The sequence below is a fragment of the Phoca vitulina genome, unplaced genomic scaffold (genome assembly GCF_004348235.1).
Source record: "Phoca vitulina isolate PV1807 unplaced genomic scaffold, GSC_HSeal_1.0 scaffold7, whole genome shotgun sequence".
Classification (NCBI taxonomy): domain Eukaryota; kingdom Metazoa; phylum Chordata; class Mammalia; order Carnivora; family Phocidae; genus Phoca; species Phoca vitulina.
Window position 1 is genome coordinate 26,413,112 of NW_022589710.1, and position 25,900 is coordinate 26,439,011.

The following is a 25,900-nucleotide window of genomic DNA, read 5'->3' on the forward strand; positions in this document are numbered from 1 at the left end:
CTGTATTATAAAAGTCACTGAACGCTAAAAATGCCAACGTGACCTATATCCTGATCACAATCCTATGGGTTTTTTTTTGCCTTTTGTTGTTGCAGTTTATCGAATTCGCAAGGTTTGGGCTGGTATGGCACCATGACTGGGTGTGGCGGCAACAGTTACACAGTCTCTCCCCACCTGAATGGACCTGTGACAGATAGTGCTCCTTTGCTCTTTACTTGTAGCAACTTAGATATGAGCAATCACCATAGCTTGTATGTAACACCACAGAACTGACAGCACTACCACGCTGGGATTCCTCCATTGTTTTTCATGAACGTGTATATTTGATGTGTTTAAATTCCACCTACATAAGCATTCCATTATCTGTTGCAACTGAAAACAAAGCCTGGAAATGTGGCTGTGTTCAGCGAGGACACACTTGTTACTTTCGACTTCTTCATAGCAAAACGAAGTTAAATGGGAAGTTTGGAGTGGGAGAAAAGAGGGATTTTAGATCTTAAGACACTTGATGGCTGCAAACATCCTGACTTTGGAAGAGCAAATGCATATTTGCATATTTGCACTTTTACCTTTGTTCTGAAAGAGTACACTGCAGTCCCCAAAGTCACCCTTCAGTGCTCAAACTGGGATATTATATTGTACACCTAATCAGGAGACAATTTTCCTATGAAAAATCAAAGCCTGTATATTCAGTGGTGTATTCTATGTAGAATTCTTACCCAATAAAAATTTTACAGTGTGAACAGTGCACAGGATTAAGGCATAACAATGTATCATTCTTTTTTAAAATCTGAAATACATGTAATCATTGAAGATAGTTCTTTTAAGCATGATTGTAAAATACCAACGGAAATTATTCAATCATTTTTTTTAAACGACCATAGTAATCCTTTACAGTGATGACCAGCAGTGTTCTTTAGAAAGCCACAGCCATTTCTTCAAGAAGAAAGTATACCAGTGAAAATTATGTGGCTATTTTGAGTAGAATTGGTCAAGTGATTATTCTGTATGATTAAGATATCTGTAGTAGTTTAAGCATGATTCTTCAAGAAAGCAATAGTGATTTTTGCATAGGGAGATTTTGGTAGAAACTTCTTGGGACTAAACAAGTTTACAGATGCATTTAAGAATTATTCATAAAATGTACAATTCTAAGTTAAAACACGAATACATTTTCAAAAGCATTGGATTTAGCTGAACAAGATATAGCTGATTGTACCTATTGAATCAGAATTGTCCTCAGGTAAATTAAATCATGATACATTATTGCAGTAAACCCAAGTGCAATACTTTGTAAGACATTTAATTCCTCCTTTAGTTTTCCCATTTTTATATCTTGTAAATGGGCAAAGCCAGATTAAATTTAATTCAAATTAATTCCAGCACTAAATAAGCAAACTGACGTAAAGGTACTAACTAGGTAAGTATAAAACCACCGCTTAACAATATTGAAATACTTCTAGAATTATATTAAAACTGTCTTAAATGTCCTATCCCAAATCTAAAATATATATATATATATATATATATATATATATATGGCTAAGGTAATAAAGGATTTTAAAATGCACTTTCTACCAGTATCTATATGGAAAGAAGTAGATGCTGAATACCTCAAGATGCCAAGGAACCAGGCAACATTGGGAAGTCGTCACAACATGCTTAAAGACGACTAGCTACATAAAATTGTCTGCTGATCTATTTCTTCAGAACTGAATTAATACAATTGTCCTCTGTCTTCTACTTTGATTAGACAAAGTTTTTATTTCTACTCTTAAAATACCTTCCAATGAAAAAAAATACCAATGTTTTAATAATTGCTTATTTAATAATAACTTCACAAAAGTGTAACAGAAACAAATTAAATTTTTAATACTTTTGATCTTTTGAGAGGCTGGTACACAGCTAAAGAAATTCCTTCTTTTTATCATACAAAATGACTTTGAACTCAATCAGAAGCATACACCTATAAATGTTACTTTGGATTTGTTTATAAGTTCTCTCATTGTAACCAAATTATTTAAAAATGTATAGTATAGAAGTTAACCTTGGTATTTACATGACAACGTAACATGCACTTAACTGAGTATGTTTTGGGGACTTCAGTTATTAGATTTCTTTTCAGAATGCCAACTATTTATTTTCCTAATAATGTTGGGTATATACCTAGAACTATCTGAAAAGATGTGTTATCTCTGTGAATCCTTGGGGTTCAAAGTAAATAAGGTAAATTTTTTCTAAGGCCTCCCTAGGTAGTGTTCCTATTTGACCAGATAAGCAAAGATTACTTTAAAAAATTCCAGGTAAAATACCTTGGTTCTTTTAGCTGCATTAGTTGATTCTTCCAAATTTCAGATTTGTGTATTTCTTCTTATCCCTGACTAGGGTACCTGAATTCTTGCATTTGTCTCCTTATACACATCTCCCACAATACATCACCAAAGACAAAGAAAGATAAGCTTCTGGCCCAGTATTTGCTTAAAAATTCCAAAGCACTAGGAGCACTTTAAGTTTGGTCTCGAAAGAAGGAGTTTTTGATGAAATCAAAGGGCTACCGATTCCCTGCTCATCCTGCACTGAAGCACATGACAAAAGACCTTCTTTTTCGGTTCATTAATTAGAATGGTGAATTTCATTGCTTAAGTGTAAAATTCTACAGTGATTAGCAGTACTTGTTTTTATCATTTCATTTGGGTGGTCATTAATTTTGAAACTCTTACCACTCATTATAGCTGGTTGTAGTTTTATGAAAGATGTAATTTATAGCTAAAGTGGCTTTTTTATGCATAGCTGCCTTTTTTATTGTTTAACAGTGTTTCTCAGCTATACAATCAGTTTCAAACTGGTTGTAAAAGTATAGCTGTGGCCAATGAATGTATTTATTTGTTGTTTCACTAAATGGTAACAAAACACTACTGTTAAAAATAAAAGTGTGCTTTTATTTGGTCTGGTTTGCTTAAATGTCCCCATTGACAACACTGAGTTTCTAGCATACAAGGATAAGAACCCTAGTGCTACCAAAGAAAAGAGAAAAATATCAGGAATTACAAATGACAGTTTGTTAGTGAGCTTGTATTTACATCTGAACATCATGCCCCTTAATATTATACACTGGTTTGATGTGAACTGGCATATACTTTAGTTTAAAACACCAGTATGATTTTGATAGTACATTTATTCAAACATTAAGCTAAGAAAAATCTTTGTATGAAATAACTTATAACACCTCTCTCTTTCTTGAATTTTAAACAGGAATAAATTTAGCTAGCCCATAATCTTGGGCAGTTATTCTTTGATTACTCAAGAAATTCTTCAGTGATACTGCTTTTCCCCTGAAAGAATAGTTCTTACCATTTTTTCCATAATGGACTCCCTTCATAACTTGCCAAAACCACACTAAATTTTGAATGCAACTTCAGGAGCTTTACTGACCTCCCCCCCCAAAGTCCACAAATCCTTGGGAATCTATTGACTCTTGTCGTAAAGAATATTTGGAGTGAAGGTATGACCTCTAGTACAATAAAACTGTCATTTGAAAAGCAATTTATTCAACGAACATTTATTAAGTGTTCATATGCCAAAAATTATGCTATGGAGATGCAACAGTGGATAAAGTTCCTTTTCCTGCCCTTAAGGAGCTCACATTCTAGTAAAGGAGGCTTAAAAGAAAATACAGTACAGTAAGCGGCACAATAGAGGTAGGTTGTAGTAACAGTGGTGACATTAAAGAGATTAGAGGATACTCCTTGGGTGGAGCAAGGGAGATTTCACAGAGGCGGGCTTTATGCTGGCCTGCAAGGAGAAATGGGAATTTTCCAGGTAGGGAAGGATGGCTAGAGCACATGCACCAAGATGTGGTGACCTGACCCTTGGCACATTTGAAGAATTAAGTGTTTTACCAAAGCATGGGGGCTGGGGGCGGGACTGGGAGGACCTTGTTCAAGTGCTTCTAGAAAGACCACTGTGGCAGCATTGTGGGGTGCACGAGAGGAGACAGGCAGGTGAGTGTAGTACTCTAGATAAGAGCAAAGAAAAGGGAAAGACAGTAATGCATCAGAGATATGGAGATCAACTCCACAGCGCTTACACACTGACCGGATAGGGGAAGACGCAGAGGAGTGAGCCTACAGAATTTAGATGATGATGGTTCTGAAATTAACCAGAGTAAGGAACACAGGCATAAGAATAGAGCTGGGGGGAGAATGGTTCTTTTAAGACACACAGGTATCTGTGGGACAACAGTAAAGACATGTAGTAAACAGATGGATTGAGAAGTCTGGACTAATGGTAAGGACTTAGACATCATTGAATCGGAATTACCCAAGAGTGAGAAGTGGTGGTGATTTAGAGCAAGAATAAAATGTGAGGAATAACATTTAAGGCATAAATGAGAAAAGGCTAAAAAAGGACACATCCAGGAGCCCAGGAGTGAAATATAAGGAACCTGGGGCCGGGGGGGGGGGGGGGGGGGGGGGGGAGATTTTTAAAGAAGGGGCTGCCAAACAGTATCAAATGCAGAAAAAAAGTGAAATAAGAAATGGCTTGTGAACTGAACTATGAATTTAGAATTGGAATTTTTGACTTCAAAAGAAGAAATGGTTAGGAACTACAGAGCCAAAAGGAAGATTTTTGGTTAAGGAGCAAGTGGGAGGTGACAAAGTGATGATAGGAATATTCTTTCAAAAAGACTGACTTAAAAAAAGGGCGAGGGCATGACGTGAGAGTTAGAGAAGCACATAGACAAAATTGCCATTTAAACCCTTCCACCACACGTTCGGAGCACTACAAATGTCCTTTAAACTTTGCACAGGGTGCTCACGTCAGAGTCGGATCCAAGAATATTGACTTAATTAATAGGTAAATGTCTTTCTTTTCCTGCCTCATTCAAATGAGGGGGGAAGAGAGAAAATATGACACATATTGTTAAACTTAGCTCTGTGGTTTTTCATTTAAGATGTACCAAATACATATTCATACATTCATTCAACAAATATTTATTGGATACCCACCATGTGCTTACTATGTACTCGGCAGTACACCAGGCATTAGGGACACAGAAAAGAAAAAGTATACAGCAGTATAAAATGATTATTTCTAAACCATTATATAAATAAACCCTGCTTTATTAATAATGTAACATCTCAACATGGTACAACTTGCTAGTATAAAGAGGGCACATCATTTTGAGGTATAGTTTCTTTTATAGTTTTTCTTTCACAATTACCATGTGATCAAAATTCTTAAACGCCTTCAAATATTTTTATCATTAAAGAACTGCCACTAATGAAAACCTCCCAAAATTAGTTTATTTTTAGGGAGAAGAAGGAAATGAACCTCATGTACAAAAAACAAAAATTATATGCCCTATGACTATACAAATCAAGCATCAAAAGGACAACAAACTCAAAAAGAACTTTACAACAGAACTCAAAATGATTCCTTATTCTAAGGCTTACAGTATTATAGTTCCACGCCCTTTTTTTCCTGAAAAAATCATTTAAAAAAATCACCCAGTATTACACACCGAAGTATTTAGGGTTCAAAGGGCATGATGCCTGGAACTGACTTTTCGAATGATTTAGGAAAAATAGTATGCATGTGTATAGAGAGAAAAAGCATGAAAGATAAAGCAAGTATGAACAATTAGTGAATCTGGGTAAAGAGTTCTTTTGTACTATCCTGGAAACTTTTCCATAAATTTGAAATTATATAAAAATAAAAAGTTTCTCCCAAATTTCTCCCAAATTCAACATTAGGTAAAGTATTATGAGAATAAATATATAAATCTATTCAACTTCTCACAATGTTTCGAAATCCCCTGTCTTTGAGTTGTCATTGTATCTTTCTACACACTAAAACAAGCCAATCTAAACAGCAATATAATTCTCAAAGTGACTTATTTCATAGCAATGTACTTTTGGGTTGCCAGATAAAACACCGGACTCCCAGTTAAATTTGAATTTTTAAACAAGAAATTTTAGGTATAAGTATGTCCCAAATATTGCATGCAACACACTTATATTAAAAAATTATTGTTTATCTGAAATTCAAATTTCACTGGGCATTCTGTATTTTTATTTACTAAATCTGGTAACTGTAAATGTATTGAAAACTTTTAGGTTGTTAATTATGGATTATTCATGAGCCTCCCTTAGCATTTTCCTATTAAATGCTCAACACACTGACCATAGCTTTATTTATATTACATCTTCTCACACAAAATTCTTGAGAGACTTACATTTACTTAGTTTTAACACATACGAATTTGATAATCCTGATTTTATTCAATATTAAACTTTAAAATTTGTACCACATCATCAAAGCGTTACTTTTACTCACAATATTATACATAAACTTAACACAATTTAAAAAAAATTGTTTACTTAAAACAATACAATTCTCCTTTTACAAAAGCAGCTTTATATAAAATGTTTGGCTTAAGAATGTCATTGCTCTTATGCCTTTGAATGAAATTCCACTCTTTGGCCTTCATAGTTCAGAAACAGGCACAATTCAACTTGTTTTCTGTTTTCTTTAATGAATATTTTGTAACAAATTCCTGAAGTTTTCTAATTCTTTCACACTTGTGGAAATTCTGTAACGAAAAAAAAAATTCACTCAGAAGATATTTTAGATACTTCTTCTCTGTTATTCAACACTGCATTTTTAGAGCACAGAAAAATTTTCTAGTAATTTATTTCAATACATTTAAAGATGCATAAACCATTTAGTCAATTTTGATGTACTTGAGTTCTTAATTCAACATGGTAAAACCAAGATAATACTGCCCTGAAATTACTTATTTTTAAGTATTCAAAACTTAGTATTAAAGTTTTAAAATACACAATTAGAAACTACATAAATATTAAAATACTTAGGTAATTTTTTTTTCTTTTCTTTTTTTTTTTAAGTAGGCTCCACACCCAGTGTGGAGCCCAACACAGGGCTTGAACTCATGAACCTAGGATCAGGATCTGAGCTGAAATCAAGAATCGGACACTTAACCGACTGAGCCACCCAGGTGCCCCAAAATACTTAGGTATTTAAAGTATTCATAAGTATATTCACATGCTTAGTATTCAAAGTACATAAATATAAATTACATAAGCATTAAAATATGTATTTTAAATATGCATAAGTTGGAGTGCCTGGGTGGCTTGGTCAGATAAGCATCTGACTCAATTTCAACTCAGGTCATGATGTCAGGGACATGAGACCAAGCCCTGCGTAGGGCTCCCGCTCAGCACGGAACCTTCTTGAGATTCTCTCTCCCTCTTCCTCTCCCCCTGCTCACGCATGCTCTCTCACTCTAAAATATATAAATAAATAAAATCTTTAAATATGTATAAGTATACAAATACTGAAAACTAATCAATATTCCACATTTAGTAAATATACAAAGAATCAAAGCTTTTGGACTATAAAAAGTGAAAATAGTAAATGTGTGACCAAATTGTTTTCACTACTTTTTATAAAAAGTTTGTTCATTATTTTAAGTGTATTTTAGTTCTGCTTTCCACCATGAAAAAAGTAGCTGAATTATCAATGAACTGTATCTATCAAGTTTCTGTGTACTAGAGAATAATTTTGAAGGTCAGTTATTTCAAACCCAAAATATTAAATCATAATTTTTTTAAAGTGAAGAAATGTAGTCCTTAGAAAATGTAGTTTGTATAAATCTCTGCATTCTTTACATATGAAAGGCCAAAAAGAAATGCATCTATACCTAAATTTTGTAATGTTAAGTTCCTTATTTCAAGCTTATCTTCCAATCATTTTCATGAAAATTTATTTTTAAAGAATTATTAATCTTTTTACAGGATGGTGAAAAAGAAATTTTATATGTATGGCTTATATTACACAACATGATTTTTTCAGGACCTTCAAAAAATATTTGGGCAGCACAAGAACTACTTTTAAATAATTAGAAAAAAATGTACAAATTCAGTAAGATGAATATGGAAGTCCAATCAGTAATCATAATTATAAAAATCAATAGATGAAAGTAAAGAATATCACCTAATGATTATGTGTGTGCACATACTTCAAGTATTTCATAAGATCACAGAATTCGGTAGTGAGATAATTTCACTAAAAAGGATATTCCTTACCCACTTTTAGACTTACCTGGCTAACAGAAATAATTTCAGTACACTCAAACTCACCTTCCAAATGCGTTAAATAATGATACTATTTCTTGTCGGGTTAGATGGAATTCATAGCTGGGCCCGCTTTCTGGCATATTTGCTATCAGTTTCTCAGAAAACAAAATCTTCAGAGCAGTACCCAAACCCTGAATCTATTGCAGAAATAAGAAAAAAATAAAAGTCAGAAAATTCTTTGCGCAGAGAATAAATGAAAAATAAGATTGAACTTAGATTTGCTTACCTGAAGCTTTCCCCATAGTCGACATTTAAAACAACCAACACAATCCATGATTCTTGAAATATTTCTAAAATGCAGTCGGAAGTCCTCCTAAAAACAATTTAACAAGATTTTTATTAAGATGTAGCATCTAGTCAAACACTAAAGTATTTTCTGAGTGCCTTCTATGTGCCTAGCCCTGTGCAAGGGATCTTAGAGGGCACCGAAAAAGAGGAAGAGAATTCAAATCCACGTTCACTGAGCACCTCCTGCATACCAGAATCTACATATACAACTTCATTTCATCCTCACCACAAATCCAAAAGTAGATTTATTATAATCTATACCTAATGAATTGAAAACACAAGACTCAGAGGTTAGGTTGCCTAAATTCCCGTATGTAGTAAACAGCAAACTTAAACCCCAAGCCTGCCTGACTCAAAAACTAAACTCTCTGCAAATATACACAAAAAGTAATGGAGCTGAAGTGTTCTGTTTTATGTGATGTTTTTGTTGCTGTTGTTGTTGTTGTTTTATGTGATTATTAACTACATGTGAACATCAGAGGAAGGGGAAAGGGGGAGGCTGGCATCATTTACCAAAAAACAAAAAAAAAGAAAAGAAAGAGAAAGAAGGACAGAGGGGGTGGAGAAAGGGAGGGAGAAATTTCAAAATATGGCTTCATATTAAAGTCCTGCCTTCTGGTATTAATTAGGTAAAACAATCAGATATTTTATTAATATTATTTTATTATAATATTTTTAATTTTTAAATATATTTATAATTAATTAATGTTATCATACCAAAATATGCAGAATATAGTGAACAGCCAATCATTTTTTTTTTTACCAATCTTGAGAAAGAAACCATTACAAGTACCATGAAGCCCTCTATGTATCCCTCCAAAGTCCTATATCCTACTTTCTATAATCTGAATTTGGTGTTTATCATTCCTTTTTTTTTTTGTTCCTTTTTTTAATACTTTTAATACATATGTATATATCTATGAACACTAAGGTATTATGTTGTTTATAATTGGACAAAATGAATCCAACTCATCCAAAAGTAGTATATGTCCTTCAGGGATAAGTAAAAAAGAAGGTAAGTCAAGGAACATCCTTCTTTTACTCCAACGGAAATTATTAATTGATCCACCAAGTGACTCCCTCTGTCCTGGACTTACATTGGAACCCCAAGGTTACAGTATTTTAAGCAGGAAATTAGACATTCATTCATTCATTCATTTGAGAGAGAGCACGCAAGCAGGGGTCGGGGAAGCAGAGGGAGAGGGAGGGGGAAAGAAACTCAAGGAGACTGTGCTGAGAGTGGAACCCCATGCAAGCTCCATCCCACGACCCTGAGATCATGACCTGAGCTAAAACCAACAGTCAAAAGTCCAACATCTGAATGAACCACCCAGGTGCCCCTTGACATACTTTATGATTGAAAATCCACTATACCAATCAGTCTACAATTTAAGGAGCATGTAGCATTTCTCTCTCTCTTTTTTTAATGTGATAAACCACATACAGAGCTCAACCAGAAAAGAACACGACCAAAGATCTAAAAGTGGGAATTAATCAGCAAAAACTGGTACCCACTATTCAAAGTAGACCTCAATTCATTTTGGGGATAGTTCTTCCCCAGATGCTTTATTCAGCTTCAGACTCTGAAACCGCTGTAATATATAAAAGATTTTTAATGGATCCCAGATTTTGTATCTTTATTAATACAAATTTTGTATTAACTTAATATAAACCCCATATTATTAATATTATTACCATATGTTAACAATATTCTACATCTTCTGTTTCTGTACCTTTTGGACTGAGTTCAGTAAGAGGTAATTTGAATTTTAAACCAACTTTTAAAAAATATTTACCCAGTAATATTACTCTAAGTAAATTTTGGTGATTTAAGGCTTCCTTTAAACTTGTGTTTTGACCTTGAATTAAAGAAAAAAAAATCACACTTTTAACAATAATAACAGCATAGTAAAATTACTCTAAAGTAGATGTTCCCATCCTATGAGGTGCTAACGTCTGGAGGATTTAATAGTTATCATAAGGGCCTAAAATCCATATGTAGATAAGCACTGTATACAGACAGAATAGATAAGTCATGGGTATGCACTATAAATTTCCAAATGAATATAAATATTATGATCAATAAAACACAACTTTTATTTAAAAAGTGTTACTAAATGCATAGTGGCCTTTTGGCAATTACATTTTCACAATCAATATATACTAAAAATACTACTGTCATGGGGAGAGGCCTTGAAAGTTTTTGACTTTAGAGACTCTCACACTTGTAAAGGTTGGAAGCTTCTGTTCTAAAAGACTATGCTTGCTTTTGTAGACATTGTCTAAGTTCACTATTTGGATATGTTTGTTGATTCAAACACTTGAATGTGGCAGCTCTTGAGTAAATCTTTGTCTGGCATACACAGAGAGTAAGCATGGTTGCTTACGATAGCCAAAATAACACTGCAAAATTAAAACCAAGTACAAGTGCGTAAGCTAACGTAATATGCAGAACCAAATTAATAAGCTAGAAGTTTACAAGATCAGAACAAGAGAAAATATCTGTGACCTCCACAGGTAACAATGTCCAATAACCTAAATACATCCCAAAGTTATCTCAGATTAGAAAAATTTATGATCCTTAAAATAACCAGAACCTAATCACTTATACATTCTTCTTTAGGTATACAGCTTTTAGGTCAACACTTAAAATTACAGTCAGGGGCACCTAGATGGCTCAGTTGGTTAAGCGACTGCCTTCGGCTCAGGTCATGATCCTGGAGTCCCTGGACTGAGTCCCGCATCAGGCTCCCTGCTCGGCAGGGAGTCTGCTTCTCCCTCTGACCCTCCCCCCTCTCATGTGCTCTCTCTCTCTCATTCTCTCTCTCATAAATAAAATCTTTAAAAAAAAAATTACAGTCAGTGGGTAAAATGATCAAACATGCTGTGGTTATCTACTGTAATTTACATTCAGGGAAACCAACTGACCAAAAAACAATTCTCACCCAATTCTTAAATGTTTTAGAAGCCTTCAAGTGAGCACCTACTCTATCTTGAACACTAAACAATTCTTTCATACCATCTTCTATTTCTAACCATATATGATAGAGTATAAAGCAGACAAGATGAGATTTTTAAATGAGCTTATATACACCTGAAACTAGTGTAACAATCTATGTTAATTATAAAAAAATAAAACTCGGGTGGGAGGAGCAAGATGGCGGAGGAGTAGGAGAACTAAATTTCATCTAGTCCCAGGAATTCAGCTGGATAGGGATCAAACAATTCTGAACACCTACAAACTCAACAGGAGATCGAAGAAAAGAATAACAACAACTCTCTGAACAGAAAAGCGACCACTTTCTGGAAGGCAGGACTTGCGGAGAAGTGAATCCGAGGCGATATTCGGGAGGATAGATGGCGGGGGAGGGGGCCTCCGTCGGCCGCTTCTGGCAAGTGATAGAGCCGGGGAGCACAAAATCGGAACTTTTAATAAGTCGGCTCCGCTGAGGGACGTCACTCCGGTGGCTAAGCGGGGGGTGGAACCTCGCGGGACAGTGTGGTCTCAGGACCCTTGGGGTCCCAGAAAGACCGGGGGTGCCTGAGTGTGGCAGAGCTCCCAGGTATCGGAGCGGGGAAGCCGGCTGCAGAGACGGAGCCAAACGATGGAGAATAAATAAGCTGAGAAAAAGAGAGATAAACAACTACTGGATCACAAGGACAGAATTCGAGAAATAAGTGATACCATGAGACGAAACAACATTAGAATAATTGGGATCCCAGAAGAAGAAGAAAGAGAGAGAGGGACAGAAGGTGTATTGGAGCAAATTATAGCAGAGAACTTCCCTAATTTGGGGAAAGAAACAGGCATCAAAATCCAGGAGGCAGAGAGAACCCCTCTCAAAATCAATAAAAATAGGTCAACACCCTGACATCGAATAGTAAAACTTATAAGTCTCAGAGACAAAGAGAAAATCCTGAAAGCAGCTCGGGACAAGAGGTCTGTAACCTACAATGGTAGAAACATTAGACTGGCAACAGACCTATCCACAGAGACCTGGCAGGCCAGAAAAGACTGACATGATATATTCAGAGCACTAAATGAGAAAAATATGCAGCCAAGAATACTATATCCAGCTAGGGTGTCATTGAAAATAGAAGGAGAGAGAAAAAGCTTCCAGGACAAACAAAAACTAAAGGAATTTGCAAACACGAAACCAGCCCTACAAGAAATATCAAAAGGGGTCCTCTAAGCAAAGAGAGAGCCTAAAAGTAACATAGACCAGAAAGGAACACAGACAATATACAGTAACAATCACCTTACAGGCAATACAATGGCACTAAATTCATATCTTTCAATAGTTACCCTGAATGTAAATGGGCTAAATGCCCCAATCAAAAGACACAGGCTATCAGATTGGATTAAAAAACAAGACCCATCAATATGCTATCTGCAAGACACTCATTTTAGACCCAAAGACATCTCCAAATTGAAAGTGAGGGGGTGGAAAACCATTTACCATGCTAATGGACACCAAAAGAAAGCTGGGGTGGCAATCCTTATATCAGACAAATTAGATTTTAAACCAAAGACTGTAATAAGAGATGAGGAAAGACACTATATCCTACTTAAAGGGTCTATCCAACAAGAAGATCTAACAATTGTAAATATCTATGCCCCTAACATGGGAGCAGCCAATTATATAAGCCAATTAATAACAAAAGCAAAGAAACGCATTGACAACAATACAATAATAGTGGGGGACTTTAACACCCCCCTCACTGAAATGGACAGATCATCTAAGCAAAAGATCAACAAGGAAATAAAGACTTTAAATGACACACTAGACCAAATGGACTTCACAGATATATTCAGAACATTCCATCCCAAAGCAACGGAATACACATTCTTCTCTAGTGTCCATGGAATATTCTCCAGAATAGATCACATCCTAGGTCACAAATCAGGTCTCAACCGGTACCAAAAGATCAGGATTATTCCCTGCATATTTTCAGACCACAATGCTTTGAAACTAGAACTCAATCACAAGAGGAAAGTCAGAAAGAACTCAAATACATGGAGGCTAAAGAGCATCCTACTAGAGAATGAATGGGTCAACCAGGAAATGAAAGAAGAATTTAAAAAATTCATGGAAACAAATGAAAATGAAAACACAACTGCTCAAAATCTTTGGGATGCAGCAAAGGCAGTCCTAAGAGGAAAGTATATAGCAATACAAGCCTTTCTCAAGGAACAAGAAAGGTCTCAAATATACAACCTAACCCTACACCTAAAGGAGCTGGAGAAAGAACAGCAAATAAAGCCTAAACCCAGCAGGAGAAGAGAAATTATAAAGATCAGAGCAGAAATCAATGAAATAGAAACCAAAAGAACAGTAGAACAGATCAAGAAACTAGGAGCTTGTTCTTTGAAAGAATTAATAAGATTGAGAAACCTCTGGCCAAACTTATCAAAAATAAAAGAGAAAGGACCCAAATAAATAAAATCATGAATGAAAGAGGAGAGATCACAACCAACACCAAAGAAATACAAACAATTGTAAGAACATATTATGAGCAACTATATGCCAGCAAATTCAATAACCTAGAAGAAATGGATGCATTCCTAGAGATGTATAAACTACCAAAACTGAACCAGGAAGAAATAGAAAACCTGAACAGACCCATAACCACTAAGGAAATTGAAGCAGTCATCAAAAATCTCCCAACAAACAAGAGCCCAGGGCCAGATGGCTTCCCAGGGGAATTCTACCAAACATTTAAGTAAGAATTAATACCTATTCTTTGGAACTGTTCCAAAAAATAGAAATGGAAGGAAAACTTCCAAACTCGTTTTATGAGGCCAGCATTACCCTGATCCCAAAATCAGACAAAGACCCCATCAAAAAGGAGAATTACAGACCAGTATCCCTGATGAACATGGATGCAAAAATTCTCACCAAAATACTAGCCAATAAGATCCAACAGTACACTAAAAGGATTATTCACCACGACCAAGTGGGATTTATTCCTGGGCTGCAAGGTTGGTCAACATCCACAAATCAATCAATGTGATACAATACATTAATAAAAGAAAGAACAGAAACCATATTTTACTCTCAATAGATGCAGAAAAAGCATTTGAAAAAGTACAGCATCCTTTCTTGATCAAAACTCTTCAGAGTATAGGGATAGAGGGTACATACCTCAATATCATAAAAGCCATCTATGAAAAACCTACAGCGAATATCATTCTCAATAGAGAAAAACTGAGAGCTCTCCCCCTAATGTCAGGAACACGGCAGGGATGTCCACTATCACCACTGCTATGCAACATAGTATTAGAAGTCCTAGCCACAGCAATCAGACAACAAAAAGAAATAAAAGGCAACCAAACTGGCAAAGAAGTCAAACTCTCACTGTCTGCAGATGATATGATACTTTATGTGGAAAACCCAAAGACTCCACCCCAAAACTGCTAGTACGCATACAGGAATTCAGTAAAGTGGCAGGATATAAAATCAATGCACAGAAATCAGTGGCATTCCTATACACCAACAACAAGACAGAAGAAAGAGAAATTAAGGAGTCGATCCCATTTACAACTGCACCCAAAACCATAAGATACCTAGGAATAAATCTAACCAAAGAGGCAAAGAATCTGTACTCAGAAAACTATAAAATACTCATGAAAGAAACTGAGGAAGACACAAAGAAATGGAAAAACATTCCATGCTCATGGATTGGAAGAACAAATATTGTGAAGATGTCAATGCTACCTAGAGCAATCTACACATTCAATGCAATCCCTATCAAAATACCATCCACTTTTTTCAAAGAAATGGAACAAATAATCCTAAAATTTGTATGGAAACAGAAAAGACCCCGAATAGCCAGAGGAATGTTGAAAAAGAAAAGCAAAGCTGGTGGCATCACAATTCCGGACTTCCAGCTCTATTACAAAGCTGTCATCATCAAGACAGTATGGTACTGGCACAAAAACAGACACATAGATCAATGGAACAGAATAGAGAGCCCAGAAATGGACCCTCAAGTCTATGGTCAACTAATCTTCAACAAAGCAGGAAAGAATGTCCAATGGAAAAAAGATAGTCTCTTCAACAAATGGTGTTGGGAAAATCGGACAGCCACATGCAGAAGAATGAAACTGGACCATTCCCTTACACCACACACAAAAATAGACTCCAAATGGTTGGAAGACCTAAATGTGAGACAGGAGTCCATCAAAATCCTAAAGAACACAGGCGGCAACCTCTTCCACTTCAGCCACAGCAACTTCTTCCTAGAAACATCGCCAAAGGCAAGGGAAGCAAGGGCAGAAATGAACTATTGGGACTTCATCAAGATAAAAAGCTTTTGCACAGCAAAGGAAACAGTCAATAAAACCAAAAGACAACCGGGTGCCTGGGTGGCTCAGTTGGTTAAGCGACTGCCTTCGGCTCAGGTCATGATCCTGGAGTCCCTGGATCGAGTCCCGCATCGGGCTCCCTGCTCGGCAGGGAGTCTGCTTCCCCCTCTGACCCTCCCCCCTCTCATGTGCTCTCTCTCATTCTCTCTCTCTCAAATAAATAAATAAAATCTTTAAAAAAAAAAAAAAAAAAAACCAAAAGACAACCGACAGAATGGGAGAAGATATTTGCAAATGACATATCAGATAAAGGGCTAGTATCCAAAATCTATAAAGAACTTATCAAACTCAACACCCGAAGAACAAATAATCCAATCAAGAAATGGGCAGAAGACATGAACAGACATTTTTCCAAAGAAGACATCCAAATGGCCGACAGACACATGAGAAAGTGCTCAACATTGCTCGGCATCAGGGAAATCCAAATCAAAACCTCAATGAAATACCACCTCACACCAGTCAGAATGGCTAAAATTAACAAGTCAGGAAACGACAGATGTGGGTGAGGATGTGGAGAAAGGGGAACCCTCCTACACTGTTGGTGGGAATGCAAGCTGGTGCAGCCACTCTGGAAAACAGTATGGAGATTCCTCAAAAAGTTGAAAATAGAGCTACCATACCATCCAGCAATTGCACTACTGGGTATTTACCCCAAAGACACAAATGTAGTGATCCGAAGGGATACGTGCATCCCGATGTTTATAGCAGCAATGTCCACAATAGCCAAACTATGGAAAGAGCCAAGATGTCCATCGACAGATGAATGGATAAAGAAGATGTGGTATATATATACATACATACACACACACACACACACACACACACACACACACACACACACACACACTGGAATATTATGCAGCCATCAAAAAAACCGAAATCTTGCCATTTGCAATGACGTGGATGGAACTGGAGGGTATTATGCTGAGCGAAATAAGTCAATCAGAGAAAGACATGTATCATATGATCTCACTGATATGAGGAATTCTTAACCTCAGGAAACAAACTGAGGGTTGCTGGAGTGGTGGGGGGTGGGAGGGATGGGGTGGCTGGGTGATAAGGACACTGGGGAGGGTATGTGCTATGGTGAGTGCTGTGAATTGTGTAAGACTGTTGAATCACAGACCTGTACCTCTGAAACAAATACATTATATGTTAAAAAAGAAAAAGAAAAAAAGATAGGAGGGGAAGAATGAAGGGGGGGAAATCGGAGGGGGAGACGAACCATGAGAGACGACGGACTCTGAAAAACAAACTGAGGGTTCTAGAGGGGAGGGGGGTGGGGGCATGGGTTAGCCTGGTGATGGGTATTAAAGAGGGCATGTATTGAATGGAGCACTGGATGTCATATGCAAACAATGAATCATGGAACACTACATCAAAAACTAATGATGTAATGTATGATGATTAACATAACATTAATAAAATAAAATTTAAAAAAAAGTAAAATAAAAATATAACTTGGGCACCTGGCTGGCTCGGTCAGAAGAGCATGTGACTCTTGATCTCATGGTCATGAGTTTGAGCCCCACCTAGGGTACAGTGATTACTTAAAATAAATAAAAATAAAAATAAAATTTAAAAATATTTAAAAATAAATAAAAAAAACTCATGTTACCGTTCAAATCCATGATGTTCACCATAAACTACTTTTTCTTAAGAAAGTAAATCTCTGATATTAACAAGTTTTACTTCTTTATTATAAAAGAATTCAGAAAAATTATCTGTTAAACTCAATAGGACATCAAAGGTGAGTATTTCAGAGTTTTGATAAAATTAAAACATTATGAGCAATATTTTTAATCTGCACAATATAAAGAGTTGATGCCAAAACACTTTCCAAAAAACCAGCAAGTGTACTAAAAATAAGGAAGAGAGTGAAAATAGTAGAAAAAAAAAAGCCTTATTACACTATCTTCCCCCTCACTTCCCAGTTCCTGGAAGCTGCCTGGGAGGTTATATAAGCACTGAAGTATGTATTTCTAGCAAGAATGCTTTCCGTAGGAGGTAGATGGGAAATCAAAAATAACTATTATTTAACAGCAAAAAAAATCAGTGCAAGAAGTATTGTTTGCAAACTGCATAAAATCAGGTTCTTTCCTTACAGAAAGAAACAAAGAATACAAAACAGAGGAATATTGTCATAAATACTCTGAAGAAATCAGATCAAGCCCAGTGCTCTTGAGAGCTGCCTGCCTTTACTTACTTATAGCTTTGTAACAAAGAACAGTAATACAATTTTACTTGAGTCCCCAAATAGACTAGAAATCTACTGAGGGTAGGAGCTGTCCCTTCCTTTAATGACAAGAATCATATTTTCCACACAGTGTTTAATAAGTCTTCCTAGTAATATTTTATATTTGTACAATTTTGATGCAAATATACATAAAGATGGTCTTGTGTGAGCTTATATCTCTAGTAAGAGACAAGACAAAAACCAATCCCCATTTTGTAGGGCAGCACATCTTCTCTTCTGCTGGCCTCCCTAAATACCTTTCATTCCCGATGAATAAGATGAATGACAAACCCTGGGCCCTCTCCCCCTAAAGAGGACCCTTTAATTTATCCAAAACCATCTTCAGAATTCTCCTCAGCAAAAGACAAATACTACCATTCATGCTCTGGATCCCTTTCCTTTAATTTATAACTTCTATTTGTTATGAGACCATCAATGTGAAAGCCATCTGGAAAGTGTGGAGTGACACGCTTTGTTACTTTGAACACAACACAAACGAGATCTTAAGTTGGCCTGCCTTTGCACTTCCTTTTTTGGAGGAAAAGAATGATTATGACTCTGGCTTTTCTTTAATTTCCTAATATAGAATAAGATTTATTGTTAACTATAAAAACATGGGCTTACATTCACACCTGCCTAAGAGTTTGAATCTAAAACTTAAAAGTATGAAATAATTACCTTCAGTTTGTTTGCTTCTTTCTTATCCCCAGCAAAAAAGGAATTCTCATCAAAATGCAAAGGAAATGACCTACATGTTAAAACAGAGAGGATTCATTTTCAGGTATTATAAAATATTAAAAGTCCTGCTAAGAAGATAACATTTTGCTGGCTGGTGATGAATAATATAATAAAAAGAGTAGAAAATCTAGTAAAATCAACACTCTGCTGCCCCAAAACAAAGTCTTATCCTCAAATCTAAAACAACTGCATAAAATAGAAGTCTGGCCCCAAACCCAGTATGTTCAACCACATACGAAAATAATGTAGGTATCAAATACTACAAAATGACTCTGAAAACTAAACACTTGTGCCATTTAGTACCTAAGTCAAAACAAAAACAAAACTCAATTCCAAAAGACCTATAAGCAAAATTAGCTTTTAATTATTATTATTTTTTAATAATTTTCCTTTCTTGGGGCACCTGGGTGGCTCAGTCGGTTAAGCATCTGACTTCAGCTCAGGCCATAATCTCAGCGTCCTGGGATTGAGCCCCATGTGGGTCTTTGTGCTCAGCAGGGAGTCTCCTTCTCCCTCTCCCTCTGCCCCTTCCCCCTGCTGGTGCTCTCTCTCTCTCTAATATAAATAAATAAAATCTTTAGAAAAATTTTTTCCTTTCTCTAAACTGAGTATTTTAAGAATTGAACTTTGATACCACTTGTCACTCTCCTATTAATGTTTAAGTTGTACAAGTCATAATACGGAATTTACTTGATTTCATGAAGTATTTCCAAAAGCAGCATTTTCTTTTCTGCATCGTGAACTTTATTTCCAGTGAAGAGTTGAAAATCTGGGCGCTCAAAGAACGGTACCACTTTAGATAAAGCCCTTAATTCTATTAAGTAGAGAAAATACAAGTTCTTAAGCCTTCTTGGACCCTCTCCTTCAGTCAAAATTCCATCAAATCGCTGCTGAAATTCTGTAATGTTGTGTCCCCATTTCTTTTCCAACCAAGTTTCTGAGAAGAAAGAAGAATTAAATATTAAAATCTGAATTTTAAAAGTTTCAGTTTACTTACATTGGGTTACTTATGCCTACAAAAGTATATCTGAAAATACAGAACAATGAAAGCTGCTTTTCATAATTTAGCTTTTAATGGTTCTACATTAATATTTTATCTTCTAGAACCCATCCTTAGGAGGAAAATAAATTCACTGTTTTACTGAGAAGTAGGACTTCACAGAAATCAAATTTCTAAATATAAGCATATTTATAAAACCAAAATACACAATTTAAAAATGACGACCTGAAATTACTGATAAGTCTGAAACCCTATTTAAAATTCAAGTTACTGTATTTTGTTCCTGAGACATAGAGATACTTGAAATTCCAAAAGAAATAGGCTCCTGATGAAAATCAAACATGGTCTTGTTTTGCAACAGCATTTTTAAAGCATAAAGAGCAGCAGAAAATACTTTTACCCATTAAACTCCAGGCCTGAAGCTGGCACACAAATAAAAGGGTTTTAATACAGTAAAAATATCTAATGAGTAACAAACGTGACCATTAGGAGCTATTTTAACTCCCATAACAAAAGAATATTTCCAAAGAGATGTGCACAATTTTGAGCAGCTTCTTAAAAGAATCTGTAATTTCTACAGTTCTTACATTCCTGATTACTACCATTTAAGAATTAATTTTTAATGCCTAATATTCAATAGGGTCAACTTTGTCCCACTAAGGTAAATACCAAAAAATTTTAAGAATATCTGAAAATAAGTATGGTAAAATATTTTTTTTCTCTTTGTTTTTTTTGTGTGTATTTTTTTTAAGTATGGTAAAATAAATAAAAGTGAATGTCACATACCTTGTAGAAGATATCGTGCACTCAAATGCACATTAATGCTTGCATGCAGGCCAGATATAAGTCTGTAGAATGCTCTTTTTTCTACGCAGAGGCCTAAAAATAGTAATTTGGTAATTGAAATTTTATATGTGAAACGTACCATTTTAAAAATAATTTCATATGCCTTTAAAGATGAGAAAAATTTTTAACATTTAAATTTGTTTAAGTTTCCAATTACCTTCTAGCCAACTGTAAAAAGTGTTCTCTGAAATTAAAAGAAAAAGAAGTCACAAAGTTGTAAAAATGCCAAAATGTTAAGTTTTTCAATATATAATAGTAATCTGTGCCAAACAGTGATTTAAAAATTAACAAAAGGTCCAGGGGCACCTGGGTGGCTCAGATGGTTAAGCGTCTGCCTTCGTCTTAGGTCATGATCCCAGGGTCCTGGGATCAAGCCCCGCATTGGGCTCCCTGCTTGGCGGGGAGCCTGCTTCTCCCTCACCCTCCTACCGTTCCCCCAGCTTGTGCTCTCTTGCTCTCTCTGTCAAATAAATAAATAAAATCTTAAAAAAAATTAAAAAATAAAAATTAACGAAAGGTCCAAATTTTATTTGCAATTTATCCAAAGGGAGAAGAGGAGTTCTTGGTGTGGATTCAGCTAAGTACCATTCTCTTGCTCAGTCTCTAGAAAGTTTCAGTATTGCCTTAGGTAGCCCCCATCTCATAACTTTCCAGATAAAATGTTTCATATGAGGTCAGAACACAGAATTTAAATAATAAATCAATGCAAGGAAAACTACTTAGCCTTGAAAACAAGTGATTCCATGAAAATTAAGAACTCATTATACGCTTTTCTAAAATTTTTTTAAAGATTTTATTTATTTATTTATTAAGAGAAAGAGAGAGAGAGCGTGCACACAAGCAGGGGGAGCGGCAGGCAGGCAGAGGGAGAGGGAGAAGCAAGGAGCCCGATGCGGGGCTCGATCCCAGGACCCTGGGATCATGACCTGAGCCAAAGGCAGATGCCCAACCAACTGAGCCACCCAGGCACCCCTATGTTTTTCTAAATTTTTAAAGTAAATAAAAATTATATAATAGGGGGCGCCTGGGTGGCTCAGTCGTTAAGCATCTGCCTTCGGCTAAGGTCATGATCCCAGGGTCCTGGGATCGAGTCCCACATCGGGCTCCCTGCTCAGCGGGAAGCCTGCTTCTCCCTCTCCCACTCCCCCTGCTTGTGTTCCTGCTATCGCTATCTCTCTCTCTATCTCTCTCTCTGTCAAATAAATAAATAAAATCTTTTAAAAAAATTATAAAATAGAATTGGTGGTGTATTACTTGCATATCGCTCATGGTATTTCATGCCATTCAGTATTTCAAAGGAGCAATACAAGGAAATGTTACAAAAACCAAATACCACTTATATTCTATGACCCAATAAGATCACTGTTCATATACTTAGACCTGGTAATTCTGCTTTTAGAATTATGTTCTAGGGGCGCCTGGGTGGCTCAGTCAGTTAACTGTCTGCCTTCAGCTCAGGACCTGATCCCAGCACTCAGCTCGCTCTCTCTCAAATAAATAAATAAAATCTTAAAAAAAAAAAAAAAAGGAATTATGTTCTAAAGAAATAACTCAAATGGTGGAGGGGTCAATAATTTGTACAATGATTATGTTATATATAATTGTTAAAAACTGAAATAATCAAAATGTACAATAAGCCTAAGTTAACACGATAGGATATTATATAACTAGGTAACATGGTAGAATAATATAATACTATTTAAAATGATAAGAATGTGGACCATGCCAATACATGAAATGTTTATTTGAAATAACATATGAAAAGGCATAGAAATAATTTTTATAACTATGTAAAGATTCTATGTATACATTTACGAGAGATGGCAAACATTGAACATACAGTTCTTTTGACTAAAGCTGCTTATGGTAATATTAAAAATGAACTAAACAAGCATAAAAGTAATAAAAGGAATGACAAAGAAAATATGCAATAAATTAGACCATCTAAAAACTTAAAATACCTGTTTGTCAGAAAACTTCACGAGCGAAAGGAAAAGGCAAATAACCAAGTAGGTTGAATGTATGTTACAAATACAACAAAGGGATAATATTCTTTTTTTTTTTTTTAAGATTTTATTTATTTGAGAGAGAGAGAGCATGAGCAGGGGGAGGGGCAGGAGAAAGAGAGGGAGAAACAGACTCCCCACTGAGTGCAGAGCCTGACTAGGGGCTCAATCCCAAGACCCCAAGATCATGACTTGAGCCAAAGTCAACTGAGCCAGCCAGGTGCCCCAAAGGGATAATATTCTAAATATATAAAAAACTCATAAACTGAATAAAAGTGCTAAAGTGCCCATTTAAAGTGGGCAAATAACAGAAGTAGAGAATTCACAAAGGAAAAACCACAAATGTTAAGAACATAAAAATTACTCCATTTCACTAGTAATAAAAAATGCAGATTACAACCATAGAGATACCACTTTTAACAATAAAGATAAAAATATTACAATACTTCATGCTGACAAGGGTCAGGTGTAACTAGCAGGCACACTGATTGGAAGGGATACAAATTTGCACATCCTCTCAATGACAAAATGCAATCTGGTCATACGTATCAGAAGCCTAAAATGTCCATAACCTTTGATTCAGTAAACCCATTTCTAGAAATCTAGGCTGTTATGGATAAAATTCATATGTTGAAGCTCTAAGTCCCCAGGGGATGGTATTTGGAGGTGGGGCCTTTGGGACGTGATTAGGTTTAGATGAGGTCTGAGGGTAGGGTAGCCATGATGGGATTAGTGTCTTTATAGGCAGAGACCAGTGCTCTTTCTCAGCCACGGAGGACACAGTGAAAAGGCTGGCCATCTGCAAGCCAGGAAGAGAGCCCTTAGGAAGAATCAAATCTGCCAACATTTTGATCTTATACTTCCCAGCCTCCAGAACTGTGAGAAAATAAACGTCTCACTTAAGCCACCCTAGTCTATGGTATTTTGTTAGAGCAGCCTGAGCCAAGACATAGGCTAAGGAAGCAAGCAGACATGGGAAAAATAATATACAAAACTATAACTATATCTAGTATAAAAATACACATATGTAAATAATCATAATTATCAAAATGTTGGGACACGTGGGTGGCTCAGTCGGTTAAGTGTCTGCCTTCCGCTCAGGTCATGATCCCAGGGTCCTGGGATGGAGCCCTGCATCGGGCTCCCTGCTCAGCAGAAAGTCTGCTTCTCCCTCTGCCTGCTTCTCCCCCCTGCCTGTGCTCTCTCTCTCTCTGACAAATAAATAAATAAGATCTTAAAAAAAATTTATCACAATGTTAACAGAGAAGCAGTATGAGATAGTAACTGAAAGCATGAACCTTGGAGCCAAATTAATTTCAATTCCAACTGTGCTTCTTACAAGTCATACATGATTTAGCTGAGTTGCAAATCCTCTCTGGCACTCATTTTCCTTGTCTATAAAATGGAAATAAAAATAATATCTCCTAAGAATGCTGGAAGGATTAAATGAAATCATACTTGTAAATTGCTTACAAGAGTAGTACTGGCATGTAGTCTTAGCCATTACCATTATCAATTATTTTGAGGTTGTGGGATTACAAGTGATTTGTCTCCTTATAAAAACCTCCAGAGTTGGGGCACCTAGGTGGTGCCGTTGGTTAAGCGTTCGACTCTTGGTTTCGGCTCAGGTCTGATCTCAGGGTCATGAGATTGAGCACGGTGTCAGGCTCCACGCTCAGTGTGGAGTCTGCTCTTTTAAGACTCTTTCTCCTTTTCCCTCTCCCTTTCCCCCTGCACACACAAACTCTCTCTCTCTGAAGGTTTTTTGTTTTTTTTTAAGATTTATTTCTTTCTCTCTCAAATAAATAAATCTTAAAAAAAAAAAAACAACCTTCAGAGTTTTTGTTTTGTTTTGTTTCAAGTTTGGGACCATGAATCAGGGGGAATGGGAGTATACTACTACTTGGGACCTAGTCTTCCAATGAAATTTTCAGTTCTGTTCCTGAAGTAGCTATCCTCAACTTTACATGGTTGTGATCTAATTAGATAATCACCTAATATGATAGCTGTCAGGGATAACTCTTTCAAATCTGACCAAAATGAAAAATTGTAAATATACTCATAAACAAGATAATTTCTCTAAAGATAGACTCCACAAGCTAACAATATTTTCTCTGACAATGAGAGACAGGATGAGGTCTTTAAACAGTATTGAAAAACTGAAATAATATCCTCTAAAATAGCTAAGAATACCCAAGGTAGAATAAAATCTCTCAAAACTGAAAATTATAGGGAAGAGGGCAGAAAAAAAACCCTGAAAATTATAGATGACTACTAACAGTAATAAAATATGAGTCATCTTTGGAAGAATAATCCCATGCTAAAGAATTTCTCTTCCAAGTAGTACAGTTCTGATTCAGTATTTTACTTAGCTATTATTGTTACAATAATATAAAGCATAATAAAAAAGCAATGTTATCAGACATTGGTATTCTGTTATTTAGACAGAATACAAAAGCAATTTGTAAAACAAATGTTCAGAAGACAAAATTTTGAAGGAGAGGAAAGGGATACTTCACATTTTAGCAATTTCATCTAGCTGGACTAAAGCTAAGTACTGCCTTGTCTTTTCATATGGTTAAACACATGGCCTTAAGAATAATAAAAATCATTTTAGGGGTGCCTGGGTGGCTCAGTCGGTTAAGTGTCTGCCTTCGGCTCAGGTCATGATCCCAGGGTCCTGGGATCAAGCCCCACATCAGGCTCAGCGGAAAGCCTGCTTCTCCCTCTCCCTCTGCCCCCTCCTCCCCCACTTGTGCACTCTCTCTCTCTCTTTCAAATAAATAAAATCTTAAAAAAAAAAAAAAAAAGAAAAATCACTCCAATTTCACTCAGAAAGCAAAAAGATTCTCACAAAGACAAAGTAAACCTAAAATACTTCGAAAATTTTAGCATTACAACTAAAAGAGTTGGCAGTAACTACCCCCAAGAGCGAACGCAAGCCTTGGAAGCAGGTAGAGCAACAATGTGACCATGCCTAGAAGCTTCCTCTATGGACCCAGCAGATCCTAGAGGTCTGCTCCAGGAGTAAAGGAGAGGAGGTTTTCCCTGACAGAAGCCGGGCGGGGCGGGGCGGAATGCCTGGCTTCTGCGAGCAGCGGGTAAAATGCACAAGTGAATTATCAGAGGCTGAGGCGGGTTGTCGCTACTGCCTGATCCCAGGCACAGTCATGTTCCCTTAACCTGTGCTTTCAACTCCTGAATTTTAGATAAACAGGAGTTCTTAGAAGTAGGAAGAAAAGTTTGCCAAATAAA

General features: G+C 36.2%; 2 protein-coding genes across 2 annotated transcripts in view; one reads left to right on the forward strand and one right to left on the reverse strand.

Moving 5' to 3' along the window:
* Positions 1–4,434, forward strand: part of GPR137C (G protein-coupled receptor 137C) — a 67,746-nt gene extending 63,312 nt beyond the window's left edge. The window contains exon 7 of the mRNA XM_032405120.1: positions 96–4,434. Coding sequence (XP_032261011.1) covers positions 96–273 — 178 coding nt within the window. The 3' untranslated portion in view covers positions 274–4,434. The remainder of the gene's footprint in view (positions 1–95) is intronic.
* Positions 4,435–6,015: 1,581 nt separating this feature from the next.
* The window catches only part of ERO1A (endoplasmic reticulum oxidoreductase 1 alpha), a 52,642-nt gene continuing 32,757 nt past the window's right edge, over positions 6,016–25,900 (reverse strand). The window contains exons 10-16 of the mRNA XM_032405121.1: positions 20,797–20,823; positions 20,580–20,672; positions 19,484–19,730; positions 18,734–18,803; positions 8,389–8,475; positions 8,166–8,299; positions 6,016–6,595 (exon numbers count right to left, since the gene is read on the reverse strand). Coding sequence (XP_032261012.1) covers positions 6,535–6,595; positions 8,166–8,299; positions 8,389–8,475; positions 18,734–18,803; positions 19,484–19,730; positions 20,580–20,672; positions 20,797–20,823 — 719 coding nt within the window. The 3' untranslated portion in view covers positions 6,016–6,534. The remainder of the gene's footprint in view (positions 6,596–8,165; positions 8,300–8,388; positions 8,476–18,733; positions 18,804–19,483; positions 19,731–20,579; positions 20,673–20,796; positions 20,824–25,900) is intronic.